The 21,474-nt window shown below is 33.2% G+C and overlaps 2 protein-coding genes across 2 annotated transcripts in view; one reads left to right on the top strand and one right to left on the bottom strand.

Moving 5' to 3' along the window:
• Positions 1-8,421: 8,421 nt before the first annotated feature.
• LOC129742878 (lipase 3-like) lies at positions 8,422-21,242 on the top strand. The gene is made up of 3 exons (XM_055734825.1): positions 8,422-9,034; positions 9,093-9,803; positions 19,158-21,242. The coding sequence occupies exons 1-3, from the start codon at positions 8,837-8,839 to the stop codon at positions 19,542-19,544; spliced, it is 1,296 nt and encodes a 431-aa protein (XP_055590800.1). The 5' UTR covers positions 8,422-8,836; the 3' UTR covers positions 19,545-21,242.
• Positions 19,798-21,474, bottom strand: part of LOC129742887 (lipase 1-like) — a 17,532-nt gene continuing 15,855 nt past the window's right edge. The window contains exons 2-3 of the mRNA XM_055734834.1: positions 20,397-21,098; positions 19,798-20,299 (exon numbers count right to left, since the gene is read on the bottom strand). Coding sequence (XP_055590809.1) covers positions 19,898-20,299; positions 20,397-21,098 — 1,104 coding nt within the window. The 3' untranslated portion in view covers positions 19,798-19,897. The remainder of the gene's footprint in view (positions 20,300-20,396; positions 21,099-21,474) is intronic.

The following is a 21,474-nucleotide window of genomic DNA, read 5'->3' as shown; positions in this document are numbered from 1 at the left end:
CCATTTGCCAACTGCAATACGGCCAGCCACACCCGGGTCGCTTTATAGTGAGGACGTTTGTCGATAGTTGATGGATTACGGTCCACTTGAAATCTCAGTTACGTACAGCACATAGGAAGTGGCTCCAGCTGCTAGATTACGGCCAAGTGTTTGCCCAATCCTTTGACCTATCTATCTAGCATTGTGCAAGCGGCTTTGTTTTGATTAAGGTCTTCTAGGGAATTTTGATTAAGGTAAGGTTTTCATTTCTCATCTTTTGATCAATTGGTTTTATCGTTTCAATTTAAAATTAGCATTCGTATAATAATGTTTACATCTCTTAAGTAAGTCAGGAATGCATTCCATTGAACAGAGATAAGTTTGTCTATCTATTATGATAACAGAATGTTCAATCTTATCATAATTCTATTGAAGGAGTAGAATAAATATCCAAAGAGCTCTTAACAAACGTTCAAAGTTCAACCAAAATCTGGTCTTGTGTGTTTTAATTTTTTTAATTGGATAATTTTGATAAATTTTTCAAAATTTTGGAACATTTTTATCACAATCTAACGAAGTTTTGAACAATTTTGACAACTTGACAATTTTGCGATGTTAACTAAATTTTGACGGAATCAAAGCAATCGAAAGTTTTCTTTTAATTCAACTACGGTATAAGCAAGTTCAGCTACCGGTATTTCGTTTGCAACTTATTGATTTCTTCAGCGATCGTTTTCGATGTTTTCGATTGAAAATCAATTAAAAATTGAAAAATTGTCAATATCGAAAATTTTGACAATTTTGACAATTTTGTAATTTTAACAATTTTGACAATTTTGACCATTTTCAAAATTTTCAAAATTCTAAATTTTCAAAATTTTTATAACTTTTAAAATTTTCAAAATTTTTAAAATTTTGAAAATTTTGAAAATTTTGAAAATTTTGAAAATTTTAAAAACTTTGAAAGTTTTGACAATTTTGAAAATGTTGATAAATTTGACAATTTTGATAATTTTAACAATTTTGACAATTTTGACAATTTTGACAATTTTGACAATTTTGACAATTTTGACAATTTTGACAATTTTGACAATTTTGACAATTTTGACAATTTTGACAATTTTGACAATTTTGACAATTTTGACAATTTTGACAATTTTGACAATTTTGACAATTTTGACAATTTTGACAATTTTGACAATTTTGACAATTTTGACAATTTTGACAATTTTGACAATTTTGACAATTTTGACAATTTTGACAATTTTGACAATTTTGACAATTTTGACAATTTTGACAATTTTGACAATTTTGACAATTTTGACAATTTTGACAATTTTGACAATTTTGACAATTTTGACAATTTTGACAATTTTGACAATTTTGACAATTTTGACAATTTTGACAATTTTGACAATTTTGACAATTTTGACAATTTTGACAATTTTGACAATTTTGACAATTTTGACAATTTTGACAATTTTGACAATTTTGACAATTTTGACAATTTTGACAATTTTGACAATTTTGACAATTTTGACAATTTTGACAATTTTGACAATTTTGACAATTTTGACAATTTTGACAATTTTGACAATTTTGACAATTTTGACAATTTTGACAATTTTGACAATTTTGACAATTTTGACAATTTTGACAATTTTGACAATTTTGACAATTTTGACAATTTTTAACAATTTTGACAATTTTGACAATTTTGACAATTTTGACAATTTTGACAATTTTGACAATTTTGACAATTTTGACAATTTTGACACTTTGACAATTTTGACAATTTTGACAATTTTGACAATTTTGACAATTTTGACAATTTTGACAATTTTGACAATTTTGACAATTTTGACAATTTTGACAATTTTGACCATTTTGACAATTTTGACAATTTTGACAATTTTGACAATTTTGACAATTTTGACAATTTTGACAATTTTGACAATTTTGACAATTTTGACAATTTTGACAATTTTGACAATTTTGACAATTTTGACAATTTTGACAGTTTTGACAATTTAGACAATTTTGACAATTTTGACAATTTTTAACAATTTTGACAATTTTGATAATTTTGACAATTTTGACAATTTTGACAATTTTGACAATTTTGACAATTTTGACAATTTTGACAATTTTGACAATTTTGACAATTTTGACAATTTTGACAATTTTGACAATTTTGACAATTTTGACAATTTTGACAATTTTGACAATTTTGACAATTTTGACAATTTTGACAATTTTGACAATTTTGACAATTTTGACAATTTTGACAATTTTGACAATTTTGACAATTTTGACAATTTTGACAATTTTGACAATTTTGACAATTTTGACAATTTTGACAATTTTGACAATTTTGACAATTTTGACAATTTTGACAATTTTGACAATTTTGACAATTTTGACAATTTTGACAATTTTGACAATTTTGACAATTTTGACAATTTTGACAATTTTAACAATTTTGACAATTTTGACAATTTTGACAATTTTGACAATTTTGACAATTTTGACAATTTTGACAATTTGGACAATTTTGACAATTTTGACAATTTTGACAATTTTGACAATTTTGACAATTTTGACAATTTTGACAATTTTGACAATTTTGACAATTTTGACAATTTTGACAATTTTGACAATTTTGACAATTTTGACAATTTTGACAATTTTGACAATTTTGACAATTTTGACAATTTTGACAATTTTGACAATTTTGACAATTTTGACAATTTTGACAATTTTGACAATTTTGACAATTTTGACAATTTTGACAATTTTGACAATTTTGACAATTTTGACAATTTTGACAATTTTGACAATTTTGACAATTTTGACAATTTTGACAATTTTGACAATTTTGACAATTTTGACAATTTTGACAATTTTGACAATTTTGACAATTTTGACAATTTTGACAATTTTGACAATTTTGACAATTTTGACAATTTTGACAATTTTGACAATTTTGACAATTTTGACAATTTTGACAATTTTGACAATTTTGACAATTTTGACAATTTTGACAATTTTGACAATTTTGACAATTTTGACAATTTTGACAATTTTGACAATTTTGACAATTTTGACAATTTTGACAATTTTGACAATTTTAATAAATTTGACAATTTTGACAATTTTGACAACTTCGACAATTTTGACAATTTTGACAACTTTGACAATTTTGACAATTTTTACAATTTTGACAATTTTGACAATTATGACAATTATGACAATTATGACAATTATGACAATTTTGACAATTTTGAAAATTTTGAGTTGTGATCTTCTGACAATTTTGACAATATTTATAATTTTGACAATTTTGGCAATTTTGACAGTTTGACAATTTTACAGTTTTTAACTTTTGACAATTTTGACAGTTTTGATCTTTTTACTATTTTGACAATTTTGACAGGTTCAATCACTCGACAAGCTGATAATTTTGACAATTAAGAAAATACGTAAATGATTGAATCTTTTAAGGCACGCACTCTTGAGCTTCGAACAGTTAATGTTTACAAAAAGAAAAGCACAAAACTTTCATGTTCATTCGAATGCCAACACAAGTGTAGGGACCTCGCTGCATCTTCGAGAACGTTCGGCGGGAAAAAGGCAAGAAAAGAGCTTCGGGTTATACGCCAGCCAGCCCAACCAGGCACAACGTTCTCGTTCAGGGTAAACAACACGTGCTCAGCTCATCTGTTATCCGTGTTCCGATCCCTTGCGTCTCGAGAAGATTCAATTCTTCCCGCCGCTCTCCGCCTTTCGGATTTAATTCACAAGTTAATCGAATAAACGCAGCGCATAGCCGCAATCGGAATCGGAACAACGTCACAGATGATCGGGTTTACTAGAGGTCATACTCGTCGACCACTACTCATGATAGTGACGTAGGTGGTGGCGCGTCTCGATTCGTAACGCGTCGTGAATCGCCATCACACGACGACATGATTGTAATGAGCTGACGGACGACGCGATAGCGACGCGCGTCCGTCGTCAGTCCGTGTTTAATTGTGGCGCTACTTATACGCTTCGACCAGGTGAATTTATGATAGGACATTTCAACTTTAAGCTTATTAAATTTCATTCCTCCTAGTGATTCAGATGAACTTATTATAAAGGTAATAAAAAAAAGAGATCTAAACCGACGTTGTAATCATACAGTGCAATTTTGAATACGAATTGCAAATTCGATGACATATTTTATCTCTGGTAAATTACAAGTGTTGATCAGTGTTATACGCGGAAGCAATAAGAACTAAGCATTGGCGTAGAGAAACATTTATGGTTCAGTTAATAAATAATTACATTAGATAAATAACATTTTCATAATGACATCATAAGATAAACATCCAAAATAACTCTCAAAGACAGAATGCAGTTTTGAGCAAGGGGGGTATATAGAAAATTTAATAACCTTGGTTTTGAGATGAGTGAAGAAAATTGCAATTTAAACTGATTAACATTAACTAAGAGCAAGTTCACTTGTGTTGGGAGAAAGTGGTAGAAATTCTGACACTTGTAGGTCAATGTAGGTCAATGTGGTGGAAAGATGAGAAAAGAACGTTGAAACAGGTAGTAGTAAAGTTTTTTCATCGTAAACAAAGTTACCATGACAAAAGAGACGTCACTGCAGACAATTTTTGCGGGGAATTTTGATTAGGTTAAATGGAGTTCCTTGAAAACAACGCAGGCACATACGAATACAGACATGACTCCCTATAGAAAATTCTTTCCAATTTTTCGCAAAAGTGCAGTTTAAAGAGCCTATAAAAACAAAGAGACGAAATGTCACGATTGGAATTTTAAAAGTTTTTTTCAGTGTTATTGCAATCTAACAAAACACTTGTCAAAATGGGAATTTTGTAATTGCGAAAGCGAAAGAATGTTTATAATTTTAATGAAAAAACTGGCACCCATTTTTTTTTTATTTAACGGCAAATGTTAACATATTAGATAAGCAAAACATTGCTAAATTAACTACTATTATCAATTTCTTCCCCTGTTAATGGCGAGCTTGTTCTGTTAAGCTGCCAATCTTATCATTTTCAAACAAAGTAAATGAGAAGTTGTAATGAAGTAATAAAATTTTGATCAACTTGATCCTTTCATCCGAAACAACAGTCAGTTTTATTAATGGCAATCCAGGGGCATCACTGTAGCATGGTTGTTGATTGTATTATTTGGGTGCCTATAGAGTATTTCCTGAGACAGGTTGTGGTAACTTTTTGTTTTTGTTTTGAAAAACGTAAACACCAACTGGTCATCATTTTAATATTTGATGATAAGAACTGTTCAGTTCTTTCTTTTAAAAACTTCTTTAATTAAAAGCATTAGCATACCTTCATGTCCCAACTTGTTATGAATGTACAATTAATTAAATAAAGAATTTATATTCTCCTCACCAAGGTGCGCTTACAAAACCACTACAATTGCATTGCCATTATTTTTATTCGTTTCTATCTGGTATTTGAACATACGTAATGTTGTTGTTATGTTTACCCTACCACGATATGCCGAGAAAATGTAAACATGAGAAATCAGCTGTTCTTCTGACAAGTGGGAAAATGCCTTATTTGTTTACTTTGGGAGTTATTAAGCAAACACTAGCGACGATGTCCTTTATAGAAGAGTTTAGATTAGTTAGGGCGCTCTTGAAAAGCTTTGGAAAAGGGCCATATATTTGTCCTAACTACAAAACGTCATACAATTACCTGGCATCGCGGATAATCATTTTATTGTTTTCTTTTGTTTCGATTATAGTCGTTTTACCATCTTTATGGCATTCGCAACTTTATATCAACGTTGCAGTTGGCGAATAGTTATTGAAAAACTTATCCGGTACAACTGTATTCGATATTTACTCTTGGGCTCGAACTCGCGGACATCGGTTCAGGAGGCAACTGACTTGCCAACGGAGCTATAACACAAACACATAGTCTCTTTAGTGCAGTTAAGTGAATGCACTGCCTTCTGGTGTCGACATTGCCCCTTACCACTATTGTATAGTATCCTCAATATTGTCTATGCAGTTGAAATCCGAAGTTTTCACGCTGGTGATTGGCAACCTTGCCAACCAGCGACGATGAAAAAATCATCAAAAACCTCGGCAATCGGGAACCCTTTCTTTCGATTGGTTCCGACACATGGAGGATGTTTGACAGATGTCTGGTCAACATGAAATGCCGCTGTCGCTGATGTTGACGAAAACTCCGGTTTGGGGATTCAGCGACAATATAATAGTAAGATTGTACTCGAAAAACATCTCTCTTGAGACCAAGGTCTTTTGATACACTAGGTTTTCCGACATTCACAGTAAGTAGGCGGGGATTGAGCGGGGCTCTCAATGAGTTTGTTTTTTTTTGCTCAGCTTTTCGGTGGTTTGTTGGTAAATAAACTTCATGAGTTCCGCATAGTTGCATAACCTACATAGCCAAAATAGCTGAATCGGGAATTCGATAATCGGTAACACCTCCTGAATATATACACACCTTGCTTGAGACCTGTGAGTATACAAGTCTTCTCTCATGATTTTAATTGACATTCTTCTGCTGTATCTACACTCGATTACTGCGATCGAATGATATAAGAGGAGAAGCGGGCTATATGCACCTATTGAGCTGAATACTGATTTAATCAAATATTACATCGAATATGTGCATAAAAACTATATACACATGAGCAGACATCTGTTTTCTATATGTTGAGGTAATTTTTATGCTGAAATATCTATCCTTCAGTTTTTGAGAAATCGATTTTATTACAACTGTTGTCAAAATTGCCGAACCTCAAACCGTGCGGGCTAAATGCGCCTGTTTATGTAAAATAATAAAACAAAAGTAAGGATTGCCATATTATGGAGGCAGTTCATCCATAAGAAAAACTTTATCAAATCTGTTTTGAGATCTTCAATTCACTTTAAAGGTGTTAATTAGGGCTTAAATTCGAAGTTTTAATGATAAAAATCATATAGATTAATTCTATTTAACCTGTTATTTTAGGATAGCGGCTGTAGAAAATTTGACAACTTCAATAGTCAATGCTAAAGCCGCTTCAATACCCAAAGTTAAACATAAATTTAATCAATCTTTAATTGATGATGATCTTCAGTTTTTGATACGACTGAAAAACATTCGTCGACGCCAATATCAGCGTACTAGGGATCCTTCAAAAAGAGATCAAACGTCGTTTAAATTTCATTCGTAATGAAAATTTTGCCAAAGCAGTAGAGGACATAAAACCCTACTCAAAGCCATTTTGGAAATTAACTAAAATTCTGAAAAAGCCCCAGAAGCCAATTCCTACTTTGAAAGACGGGGATAAACTTCTTTTAACGAATGCAGAAAAAGCTCAAAAATTGGCCCAACAATTTGAGTCTGCTCATGATTTTAATTTAAACGTTGTAAGTCAAATTGATGCTCAAATTTCCCTTGAATTTGATGATTTTCTTTCTAAACAAAATGTATTTGAAAGTTCTTGTGAGACAGAAAGCCATCCAAAGGATTCAGAACAAGGTTCTGAAAATGATTTTGCGGCTTCCACCTTGGCACAGCACCGAAGATCTTCATCGGATTGCGGGCATTGAATCGATCGAAGAGATGGCCAACAAAATCATCTCCAACTTCAGAGGCAAATCGATGCAGTCTTCCATCGCAGAGATTCGTTCTCTTTACAATTGAGTTAGTTTTTAGGATATAGTTTAGGCTTGAGTTTATATATAAATAATTTTTTTTCTATTCAGGATATTCTCCTATAAATCAAATAATTTATTGCCCTAGCAATATTAAATCAAATAAACAATGTTTAATATTTACTTAATTAAAGAGTTGAACTGATCATAATTGATCTGAACACTTAATATACTGTAATAATATAACTTGAATGTAATGATTAAAAGGCTAATAAAGACTTATTTAAAAGAAAAACCGTCAAACGGGGCATAATGCAACAGTAGGATTAAATGCAACATTTGTATACCACAACACAACTCTTATTCAATTTTTATTTAAATATAATGTAATATAATTATCATTTAATGGTAACAAGATGATGGTAACATTGTTTCTTACATCGTGAGATAGTTTTTTTTAAACTTTTATGATTTCAGCTTGTCGTTTTTTTTGTTTTTTTTTATTACTTACTAGTTAGTAGAATTTTTTGTAGTATCTTTTACTCCTAAATGTATGCAGCACAAATATTATTCTTAAAGTTTAGCCCTGAGGCCTATTAAGTTTGATTTGAATATCGTTGTCACGATTATCAAAACAGAACCCCTGATAGGGCAATTTCCCGCGCCCATGACGATTACGGATACACTTAGCGCAACAGCTCACCAGAACCTGTTACATGATGGTTACAGTTTACTTACCCCAACTAACTTGTGATTGGAACCGGCAGTTGTAGTATGAAGTTCTCCGATTGAGAAGGTTCTATCCCAGACCGGGCCGGGTGCCTGTCGTTTGGAATCTGGTCGTGTGATGTGATCGTGAGACGCAGAGTGAGAAACCCCCAGCGCATTGCCCAGCTCAATGCAACGTCACAAAATGTTCGCTGATAATCCCGCCGTTCGATAGGAAGGGTGGAGGCTGGAAAAGGCTCAATCAGCTCGATTGCGGGTACTTATGCAGGTATACTAATCAACTTAGTACGGCTCTGGGGAGGTAATTTGTCGACGACGACGGACGTCGCGACGACAGCCTGCCAACAACCTTACGCGGTAGTGAACTTGATCATACTTGAACTTGACTCAGTTCTGATCAGCGTGCGGTATCGCGACTTACAAATTCTACACTTACTCCCTGATCGAATTGAAAAGTTCTCCTGGAAGCTTTCGAGAATGGGTGCGATTTGTTGGTGGATTTTTTTCGCTTACACCTTTGCGGTCGGATCTTCTCTTAAGCAGTACGATATCCCGGAAGATCCTCCCGGGGACCTCCGGGATAACGTCGGATCAAAAGTAATCAATAACGATCTGGAAATGGAGCTGGACGTCGAAGGGTTCCAGATCGAAGACATCGATGGTCAACTGACGGTTGTAAGTTTTCCCAATCCTTTTGACGAATATCCTTGTTTTAATTTGTGTTTGAATGCAGCCGCAGTTGATCACCAAGTATGGCTACCAGTTGGAAACCCATCGGGTGACCACCGAAGATGGCTATATCCTGACAATGTTCCGGATATTACCGCGTCAGCAACCGGAAACGCCCAAGTATCCGGTATTGATTGTTCATGGTCTGCTGGGAAGTTCCGCTGATTTTGTAGTCAGTGGACCGAACCACAGCCTTGCTTACTATCTGTCCGATTCCGGGTACGATGTGTGGCTTGCCAATGTGCGCGGAACCAGATATTCGAAGGATCACACCGATCGACCGCTGCAGTCCAGAGAGTACTGGGACTTCAGCTGGCACGAAATGGGATACTACGATATCCCGTCCATGATCGATTACATCCTGAATTCCACCAGTTCCGAAAAGCTGCAGTACATCGGCCATTCGCAGGGAACGACCAGCTACTTCGCCATGAGCTGTAGCCGGCCGGAGTACAACGATAAGGTCGTCCTGGTGACGGCTCTTGCTCCGGCCGTTATACTCAAACAGGTCAGGAGTCCCATTCTGAGGCTGATGTTGAGGGTGGCCGATACCCTGAAGGACGTTTTGGATTCGATGGGGGTGTACGAGTTTTTGCCCTACAATCCCAACAACTACTACGTGGCTCGATCAATTTGTCCGAAGGAGGAGAAAAATAGTATTTGCTCGCTGCTGGTGGCTCTTATCACCGGACCGCATCCGGAGATGTATGATGAGGTGAGTTGAAAGATGCTTGAAGGTATTCCGCCATTTGGTTAATTTAAAATGTTCAGGTTTGAAAATGGGCGAAAATTTCAATTTTAACAATCAATAGGAATCGAGGCAAAGCCGTGCGAGGGGCAGGGGAGGTTTTAAGGAAAAAAACCCTCTCCCCCCCCCCCCTCCCCCTCCCTTGGAAATTTCTTCCAAGTAAAATTTACACCGTAGTATTGGGAAATTACTTGATCTTAGAAGGTGTTTATAAATAAGTGTTAACAAGCCTAAGCCTATATGACTTTCGCGAATTGAAACTAATTTCTAATTGTAAATTTCGATTCGCAATTCAATTAAACTTTAGTATTGAAACTCTAAACTTGAAACCCCTACCTCGTCGTTTAAAACCTCAGTTTTTATTAAAAAGTTAAATTAAACATCAAAAAAATTGGAAACGAACCATTAATACCATCGAATACTAATTTTATAAATCGACAAGTTGGACATCTTGTCCCAGGGCTATACCCCCCCCCATTGGTCCAAAGAATTAGCAAAAAAATCTAAAATTTAATATCCTCTACCTTATTACAAGAAATTTTAGATTTGAAAATCGTTTATGTCATTTAAAATGTTATGCTAATATAAAATATTTTTCTAGAAACAAATTCCAGTTTCAATTCAAAACTTTTCCTTGTTCTTCTCAATGCTCACCATCACATTTAAAAAGGTTTTGATAAATTACCCAAGGCCACAAAATTTACATTTTACAGAGATGCAATCAGTTAATAACGTTATTGAAATAATTTTCTAAAATAGGTTAGAGTTATTTAAGAAAGTTCTGCACTTTTATGATAAAAGTTAGAAACATTTTAAAATAAAAATTTCAAATCAATCATTAACTTTCCTCAAGACTTCAAGTAATTTTGAATTCTGGGAATAAAGTTATAGTAGTTTTCTATTTGTTTACTTTTCCTCATTTACCGAATTTTTAAAGAAGTTTTATGCCAAATCGAGTTTAAGATATTTTTCAAAGCTCAAATCTTATCGTTCTGCAGGTTTTAACAAATTTGCTACAAGAAATGAAGTTTTTCTTTAATTTTTTGCAGTAATGTCAAAAATACTTATACCTAATGATATTTTAATATTTTAATGATTTTTATAAGATCATGCATCATCATCATCGAAATATTATTCCTAAATTGAAAGAAGTATAGTAAACATAATCAGAATCAGATTTTTTAACAAATGTAGGTTTGATAGTTAATCAATTATCAATGATTGATTTTACTTAAAACTGACATATTTTTTAAACTCCATATCACCAAAACTAAATCTGAAAGAACCAATTTGACAAAAGATTCGAGCTCAGTACTCTTAAATCTACAAAATCAATTATTAAAACATGAGCACCAAAATGCTTCTCCATTGAGTTATCAATTTAATTATATAAATAAGTTTTTATTATAAAGACGGGTTTAATGGAAATGGTAAAAAAAAACTTATCTTTATAATGTTCATATTTTGTTTTAATTTTCAGATGAATTTACCGTTTATTGTACAGTTTATTTTCGGTTTGTAAATAAATTTACCGAGTTTTAAAGTCAAACTATTCAAACTTTTAGAAATATTTTTGATATGTTTGTCTACGTTTTTCAGTTCTGAATTTTTGGTATTCTAAAAATATAAACCTTCAAATCGATTTATTTTTATTCAAAACACTACATCGTAATTTTTCAATCAACCCTTCAGTTGAAAATGCAGTAATGAAATTTAAATAAAGACGAATAATAAATGACATTTATTAGCATTTTCCTAACATTTATTCTTGGTTAACTTTTGAAATGATCTGACATTTATTTTAGAATTAATGTTTTTTTTTTCTAAATCTGTGTTTTGGAAATACCTATTTCAAAGTTTAAAACTAGACTGCTTAGAAATTATTTTGACGCAAATTTCTAGTTCAGCATAACAAACATCATTTTAAAATGTGGCTTGTGATATAGCTCAGTTGGCAAGTCTGTTGTCTCCTGAGCAGATGTCCGCGAGATCGAGCCCAAGAGTAAACATCGAACACAGTTGTACCGGATAAGTTTTTCAATAACAATCCGCCAACTGTAACGTTGATAAAGTCGCGAATGCCGTAATGATCGTAAAACGACTATAATCGAAACAAAAAAAAAACATTTTAAAAATTTATCAACGACTTACCAAAAATTGATTTGAAACTTTCATTGTTAGGTATTTGTTTTGGAAGTTTTGATTAATTTTATCAGTGAAATTTATTATTTTTTAAGTGAGTGTGATAACTATGAGTAATAAATGTTGTTTGAAATCCATTTCCTTATTTATTGTGTATTTTTGGTATTTTAAATATTTTTAGCAAAATTTGAAATTCCAAACTTGTCAACTTGTCTGTGATCAATAATTGATAATATTTTCAGTGGTGGAAACTTTAGTATCAATAAATTTTGATCATAAGATGTAATTATCAAAGATTACTAAACACAAAGGATCGATTTCAGTTCAAATTATTTTTCTCTATAGAAATTTTAAGATTTTTTCTTGAAATAAAACCATATATAGAATACCAATTTGATAGTCTACATCTAAATTAAGTGAATTGTTTTGTTTTTATGGAAATTTAACAGTCGTTATCTCTTTAGTCGATTTTAAATAAAAGTTCCAAAAAAAAGGCACCAAAAAATTTTCTTCTGTACATTTAAAATTTCAATATTTTAATCTACACACCTTTGATTAACTGGAAAGATCACCATTTCAAAAAATATTTTGAAATTTGCTCAACTTAGACTTTTAAAGTGTGTTTCTTGAAATTTGCTTCATGGACAGATAATCCTTTATTTTTCATATGTAGAAAAACAGAAATCTTCTTAGTCTCCTTTTTACATATTTTAAGGCAAAGCCTGCAGAATTTCATGTTGATGTTCCAAAATCATCCATTCAGACAATACTAAAGGCTGTCCAATCAGGATTGCGCACGCCACCCTTTCAAAAAAAGACAATAAACAAAGAAATCAGACACACTTATCTCTTTTCAAAAACGCTTAAATTCACCCACATCTTTATATGATTCGCATAACCAAAAAAGTTTATTTTTTTAAAGCGGCTTAACAAGCACAAATAACAACACTACACTGCAAAAAATCCACATATTAGGAGTATGTGTCGGCCTATATAGATCTTTGCAATTTGTCTCCCATTTAAAAATTATGTGTCATTCTTATACTCAGGAAATATTTCAAAGTTGTATGCGACACATGAAAGTTATAAATTCCTACATATTGATTTTATGTGTGAAATGAAAACGCCTGAAAATAGGCTTCAAATTATTATTAAAAATAACATGATTTGAAATCTTGTCTTGGGCATATGAAAATAAAAGAGACAATTGTGATTTGTTTTCGCAATGACAAAACTTTCTTGTAAAATTTTTTATAAAAAGTTTCGTTGAACAACTATTGACTTTTTGGTGGCTCATCATCGAAGACATCCGAGGTTCCATTTCCGAATTCAGCGTTCCATTATTGTTGAAGGACCATCCGTAATCCACACCAATATTAGCTGCGAGAAACAGATAGAAAAAAAACAAACATACGCTTTGTGATCATCGTAAGAAAAATGATCTTTAAGAAGTTATTTATAAAATTAACTAACCTTGTTTGCCTTTATAAGACCCAAACAAGTTTCCTTCACCGGTACCTCATGTTTTTTTCCAATCGGAGCCATTTTGAAAGGGTGCAATATTTCAAAGATGACATTCATAAAAGTTATGTGTACGTTGATGAACATCATCTTTCAATCCAATATAAACTAAAACTGAAACATAAATCTTATTTGAATCATATAATAGCAGAGATTTATGAGCTTATGTGTGCAAAAACATAATCCATAAGTGTACATTAGACCGCTGCAAAAAATGACTATTTGCTCCCATATGTTTTTTCGATGCCTTTTGGGTCACCAATCATCAGTGTAAAATTTGAGATGATTTGGTTGATTCCTGAGTTAGCGCATCGCGTTTCAATTTTGTATGAAAATTTGTATGGAAGAAGAAATATTTGCACTTTAAATCATCCAGAAAATTCAAGTTAGCTTGAAATGAAATCGGTCTTTCATTTTTGGTTTTGACTATTCTTAAGCTTCATTTTTTGCTTACATGACAAGCAGCTAAGAATTTCTTGAAAAAATTTATAACCATTTCAAAATAAAAAATCTGAATCCATTGAAAAGTATTCAAAAATGGCAGACTTTACTTGCTAGAGCTGTTAATAATTGCATGAAATGTTTTTGCAAAGGCTTTATAAATCAATAAATTCTCTGGCAATGCAAAACAGATTTTTTGAGATTTTAATTTCCATCCTATTGTTACACAGCTTTCAAACAAGCAGTCAAAAACGATATAATTAAATATATGAATTTTGAAAACAAAAACTTTATATAACATTGAATATCTTTTCTGGGGTACAATTTAGGTTGGTGCATTGTTCACATAAAATGTAATGCAAGAATCAAGGAACATTTGTCATTAAAAGTTATATTTTTTGGTAATTTCAGAACACCTCTGGCGATTTTCGAATGCAAAATTTTGTTTTCCCGCACAAATTTCCATACAAAATTAAAACTCGTTGCGCTAATTCAGGACTGGATGGATCGCTTCCAAAATTTTTATTGCTATTTCTGGAAGCAAAATCAACCAAAAAAAGCTATGGGAGGTGTAAAAATTTAAGAATTTGAAATTTTCATACAAAGCTTGCAGCGGTCTAGTGTACATTTTTTGCAGTGTAGCATTAGCGTGACTTTAAGATACTTATGTCGATTATTACCAGTGTTTTTATAATCCAAATGGCGATTTTAAACACTATACAGCTAAAGTAAATAGTTCAATGGCATTTTCATATTCTTACATATTCGTAACACAAACCATAAAAATATCATGAAAAAAGACGCTCTACGCTTTTGAACGAAAATTAAGGTCCTGGAAATGGTTTCTGAATGATTTCCAAAAAATGCGTGATAAAATCGAGCGTGAATTTGGCGAGTATTGATAAAATCGAACAGTGATAAAATCGAAAAACTACCGTCAAACGGGGCATCATGCAACAGCGGGGTTCGATGCAACATTTGTATAACACTACATTGAATCAATTTTTAATTTAATGTATTGTAATAAAGTTATCTTTTAATGATAACAAAATGATGATGACATAATTTCTCGCATTTTAAGCTAGTTGTCTTAAGTTTTTAATTTTTATGTAAAATTTGAAAAATCGAGCAATAAATGTACAAATTTTAACATTTTTTGATGCCGAAAAAAACTTAACCCAATATTACGGATCGGCTTGATAAAATTACCTACAAACTTTTTACAGGTTTCCTCATGTTATACCAACATTGTTTGTGTAAAAATATTTTTCGAACAATCACCCAATTTTTTTAAATGAATATTTTTAAAATTCAGTTAGGTGTCTGAGGTTAAATGCAACAAAATACAAATCAAATAAATACCTTGTAAATCTCGTTTCCATGTGCTGGAATATGAATGTTTTGCATCACGCGTTTGTAAACATTTAAATTTCATTCATCCAAACATTTATTTTTATGATTTCAGCTTGTAGAATTTTTCGTAGTATTATTTAACCCCTAAATGTATGCAGCATCCTTATTTTCAGAAAAAATGTGAAAATTTGTTTTTACAGACCCAAAACCTACTGCAATTGGTGTTGTCATGCGTAAAAGTCTTTAAGGCATCGCAAATATATTAAAAACTATGAATTTTCGTTCGTGTTCATAAGATTTTTAATTAAAAACAAAGTTTGTTGCAAGTTACCCCATTTTCTAAGGAGTGTGATAATCGCATGTTTTTAGAAAATTAAAAATAACTGAGGAAACCAATAATTTTTTTAACTACGCCAATTTGATGCCCCAGCATCCTTAAAACTTTTGATGCATAAAGGACGGTACTGTATCTTATGTTTCAAATACCTGAGAAAGGTTTGATGTCATCAGAAGATAATAGATCCAAAAATAATCAAAAAATTTAAAATTTCGAAGAAACAATGTCATTGGAGTTCAACGTTAGAAATGTGTTAAGTTGGAGATATTCTTGCGTGCACCGTGCATTCTTGCGTGGAGAATGAGGATACTTGATCCCTGGGGATATTTGATTTCTTAGCTATATCTCGAAACAGGAATGACTTACAAGGATCAAATGTTCTAGAAAAATGTGTTGAATGGAGCAAAACAACTATGCTATAAGCTCAAAAAATTTAAACAACAATTTTTTTTTGAGTTATTGAACTTTGTTGGAAAATTTTTACAAAATGCGACTTGAAGATCTTGTTTTATCACTTTAAAATGTTTCTTACATGCAAAAATTAAAGCAAAAATACATCCAATACATAAATCGTTAGAGTGTAATATGAACTTCATAATACAATGTTTTCAAAACAATGGTAAACTCTCAACATTTTTCAGAAAAAGTTTTCTAAGGTATTCATGATTGGGTCAACTGATCCCTAAAGTTCAAAAAGGTGTTTTTTCTTCTAAATAGATCGAATGATTACAATATTACGATTATTTATCCAATAACTGATATTCACACAATAATTGTCTGGCAAAAGGGGCTAAGAAAGTGGATTTTCTCTTAAATTCGGAAAATAGCGCCTGAAGGTATGCAATAGGGTAGAGACATTGTTTTGAAATTTTCTTCTTCTGACATTTATAAATTGTGAAATGATTAAAAATATGACTAAAATAGTCAATTGACATTCTTTTTTAAAATTTTGTTTGATTTTTTCCAAGGACTAGGGCCCCCGAAATGAAGGATTAACTTCAAAAATATCGCAATTTTTTTACTTCCACGAAAATGCTTCTAGTTCATCTACCGTTTCAAGTATCATCATAGTTTTACGGGCATAGAAACTTTGAGTTATATGCTGTCAGAAAATGTAAAAGGGTGCGAGTTTCAAAATTTTTCCAAAAGGATATGGTGAAAATAAGAAAAGGGGGTCACTCTCCCCTACTGTATGCAAAAAATTTGTACAAGTTAGTATCTTAAAAACAATCCACTTGATGAAATACCTAGCTAAAAAAGTTATCACTTCTTTGATGATTTAAAACCATGCACTATATATAAGCAATGCTGAATACATTCAAATAATTTATTAATAGGACTAGACTTTTTGCACTTATCTCCTAGCGCATCAAATTTGTAGCTTCAATGAGGTCAAAATAAACTAAATTACTTGAAAAATTAATTGTGTCAAATCTCTTTGAGTTCGACTGTGTAATTTGTAAGAATAAACCGGTCTAATTCCAATTCTTGCAAAACGGTTTCCTTTTCGCTGTCGCAAAATAACGACGAATGATGGGGGCCGAGCGATTCGATTTCAATCAAAAATTGACAAATTTATATAAATCAGATTGGTTTGAAATCATTTTTCTAATTTTATTTCGACATTTTCTGTTGAATTTAATGATTTTGATAGTTAAAAGCATTGAAAGGAAGCGTTAAAACAACACGTTGGGGGGATCACTACGTTCGTCTATCAATATGGCCGAGTGCGCCAATAATTCAATTCACTTCGTGATTTCAAAATCAAATATCTCAAAACATAGTTTTAAAAGTGACAAATTTGTGATAGGAAATAAACTCACAAGCGTAAGTTCATCATGTGAAATAGCCAATTAAAGTGGAAAGAGATTTTTCGGCTCTAAAACATACATTCATGAATTAAGGGATCAAAGTCAAGGAATACGACGGAGGTGGGTGCACTTCCCCTAGTTAATTTGTGCCAATTTATAAATTCTCTAAAGACATGTCATAATCATGGTTTTTAATATCTGTTGAAAAACAAAGGAAAAATATTGGTTACAATAACTTTTCCGATTTTTGGCCATCTGATCACTCGAACGATTTTCAGATTAACGATTGGTTCAGAAACATGATTTGACAGAAGAAGTTGATTTATTTTGCAAATTGACCCCTATCGCCCAAAAAATCGAGGGGCTCCCAAACAAAACTCATTTTAATACCTAAAAAACTCATTTAATTTTCATGTTCCATTTGTAAAATTTGGTAAACGTGCATGTTCTGACAATCTGACATGACAATTGTGTTGTATTGTATTAAAAAACCTTTCCTACTTTTAAAACTGGGAGCTTAAATATATAAAAACAACATAAAATTCGCTGCAACTCTAACAAGTTTGGAGTGATTTTCACAAAAATTGATCACAAAATAAATTTTGATAAAACAGACGGTTGATTGTACCAAGTTGGAAAAAAAAAACATAAAATTGCTTTAGAACTGATAGCTCAAATCGTTGAACTTGTAAATGCGAGTCGCAATCTCTACTAAAAAAGTTAACGATCATAAAAATCGTTATTTAAAGTCGGTATAAATCGGATATGAAAAAAACTTCGCAATAAATGCAAATTTGTTCACCCAGTTATCATTTCCTGTAATTTTTGTAATTTTTGTCATGTTTGTCATTTTTGTCATTTTTGTCATTTTTGTCATTTTTGTCATTTTTGTCATTTTTGTCATTTTTGTCATTTTTGTCATTTTTGTCATTTTTGTCATTTTTGTCATTTTTGTCATTTTTGTCATTTTTGTCATTTTTGTCATTTTTGTCATTTTTGTCATTTTTGTCATTTTTGTCATTTTTGTCATTTTTGTCATTTTTGTCATTTTTGTCATTTTTGTCATTTTTGTCATTTTTGTCATTTTTGTCATTTTTGTCATTTTTGTCATTTTTGTCATTTTTGTCATTTTTGTCATTTTTGTCATTTTTGTCATTTTTGTCATTTTTGTCATTTTTGTCATTTTTGTCATTTTTGTCATTTTTGTCATTTTTGTCATTTTTGTCATTTTTGTCATTTTTGTCATTTTTGTAATTTTTGTCATTTTTGTCATTTTTGTCATTTTTGTCATTCTTGTCATTTTTGTCATTTTTGTCATTTTTGTCATTTTTGTCATTTTTGTCATTTTTGTCATTTTTGTCATTTTTGTCATTTTTGTCATTCTTGTCATTTTTGTCATTTTTGTCGTTTTTGTCGTTTTTGTCGTTTTTGTCGTTTTTGTCATTTTTGTCATTTTTGTCATTTTTTTCATTTTTGTCATTTTTGTCATTTTTGTCGTTTTTGTCGTTTTTGTCATTTTTGTCATTTTTGTCATTTTTGTCATTTTTGTCATTTTTGTCATTTTTGTCATTTTTTTCATTTTTGTCATTTTCCGTTACTTTTTGTTGAGTGATTCAGATCCTTTCATATTAGACATCGTTAATCCTTTCTAGTTTTTTCACAACTTAAAGCAATTTTTTAATAAAAAAAAACTAACTTCTATGTTATTGTTTTCAGCAACTGGCTCTTGCCTACATGGGACATGCTCCAGCTGGCGCATCCACCAAACAGCTGATGCATTTCGTCCAGTTGGTTCGAAGTGGCCTGTTCCGACAATTCGATTACGGCAAGAAGGGCAACCTGCAAACGTACAGCAACTGGAAAGCTCCCCAATACAACTTTTCCAACTCGAAGGCACCGGTCCAGATCTTTTATGGACTGAACGATTGGATGGTACACCCGCGGGATGTGGAGGAGTTTTCCCGGATGCTGCCCAACCTGTTGGAGGCAGCCCCGATTGTGGACAAAAAGTTCAATCACCTGGACTTTCTGATGGCAAAAAATGCCCGGCAGCAGGTGTACGATAAGATGCTGCCGGTGATGGAACGATACAATCGAGTTTAGATAATCGTTCGTGAGAATTGATTCGTCGATTCTCAACGCTGTTTTCATCTAGATTTCATAGAATGTAATTAAACGTTGATTGTTCGTAGAAAGATACAAAGATCTCTCTCGGATAGCTGATCCATTCCGAAATCTTTCCATCATAATCTATGATAGCGAAAAGTTCAGCCACGTGGTTTTAATCAACAATATTTTTTAGTGTTATTATGTGTGTTATTGGATAGAAAAGACTTCACTTTTTTTTGCAACAATAATTTAATAACCACATTTGTACAAATATTTACATTAAAACATAAAAATCTTCGTGTCCTAGATCAGTTAACATTTGCCTCGACAGTTAAACCTTTTTCCAACTAGCTGTAGCTCCGTCCATCGGAATCTTCAATGTTTCGGACAATCTCCTCATAAAGTACCTCCCGCACCGAATTGGCCAGGATGAAATCGACATGGCTGAACCGTTTATCCGGCACCGGGTAGCTTCCGATGACGTTCGGCACTTCCTGTTCCAGCTGCAGCACATTCAGATAGTTTACCGTGTTGTCGTTGTATCCGAAGTAGGTCCGGACCGGGGCCGTCACCTGCGATAGGTTGTACCGGGGCACTTCCCCATAGCCACCGTACGCTGCTCGGTTCAGCACCGGATCTTCGTAGTCCACCTGCCGGAACAGCCCATCCCGGATGATCTGAGCGTAGTGGCCAACCTGCTTCAGGGAGGCACCGGCCGGGAAGTGACCGAAGAATATGCGCAGCATTCTCTGTTTGATGAAAGTTAGAACATTAGCTGTGTGTTGCAAACTCTCTGGAGCCACTATCAAGAGCCACGGAAAAAATCTTCATCAATCAGAAACTCACCGCGTCCAGCTGATCCGGGTTGGCACCAACAATATCGTAGATCACCGAACGGCACAGAGTTTGGGCTGGCGCTGGACACAGCCAACGAAACAGGAAGTACTGCTGCTCGAAGTTAGGTAGTATTTCGTATTGACCCGCTTTGATAAAAACCTGCGCCAGCTGCCGATAGCTCACCGAAAGCAGCCGCAGGAAGGAACTTAAACTGCGGTACATGTAAACTGCCGGAGAAAGGGCATGCAGCTGGATGATCTTGTCGTTGTACTCCGGTCGACTGCTCAGCGCCACAAAGGCCGTCATGGCTCCCTGGGAAAATCCAACGTAGTGTAGCTTGGATGCCGCCGTTTGATCCAGGACATAGTCGATCAGCGAAGTAACATCGTAGAAACCGATCTCGTGGAAGCTGAAGTCCCAAAAGGTGGGGTTCTTGGTCGACAGTAGCTTGTGCTTCCGGGAGTACCGGGTGCCCCGGGCATTTCCCATCCAAACGTCGTAGCCCAGGTTGGACAGAAGATAGGCCAGTCCGTGCTGCCTTCCTATCAGGACCCAATCGGAACAGCTGCTGAATAGGGAATGCATCATAAACACCGGATGCTTCCGGGAGGGTCGCCGGGGGATGATTCGGTACATGCCCAGTAGATAACCGTCCGGTGTTTCGACCTGGTGTTCCTGCACCTGGTAGCCATATTTGCGGATCAGTTGAGGCTGTGGGATGCAAGGAGCGAAATGTTAACGAGGGTTTTGTGGTTTATCGGCGGCAAATCTGGACAGCTTAAAATATTTTAAGAATTTTATTTTTCAATTCCTTTAGCCCAAAAAGATAGATATTGTTTTTCTGAATGGATCGTGATCATTGATTATCATGAAACTACTCTGTCCAATAACTCATGTTTATCCAATAATATAAAGGACTAAAAATACTGTGTTTATCTAAAAACTCGAAAATTGCGCCTTAATGTATGCAATGACTCTAGGGTAGTAACAAAACTTTTATGATTATCTTTGCCTGATGCTTACAAACTGTGATGAACTAATATCGAAAAAAATAGTCAACGGACCTTTTATCTTCGGATTTTACTGG

Source organism: Uranotaenia lowii, chromosome 1 (genome assembly GCF_029784155.1).
Source record: "Uranotaenia lowii strain MFRU-FL chromosome 1, ASM2978415v1, whole genome shotgun sequence".
In the NCBI taxonomy this organism is placed as follows: domain Eukaryota; kingdom Metazoa; phylum Arthropoda; class Insecta; order Diptera; family Culicidae; genus Uranotaenia; species Uranotaenia lowii.
This window is presented reverse-complemented; position numbering and strand designations above follow the sequence as displayed.

Coding starts and splice junctions, on each gene's coding strand:
- LOC129742878 (XM_055734825.1), top strand. CDS start 8,837: ATGGGTGCGATTTGTTGGTGGATTTTTTTCGCTTACACCTTTGCGGTC. Junction 9,035..9,092: donor TCGATGGTCAACTGACGGTT/GTAAGTTTTCCC, acceptor GTTTGAATGCAG/CCGCAGTTGATCACCAAGTA. Junction 9,804..19,157: donor ATCCGGAGATGTATGATGAG/GTGAGTTGAAAG, acceptor TATTGTTTTCAG/CAACTGGCTCTTGCCTACAT.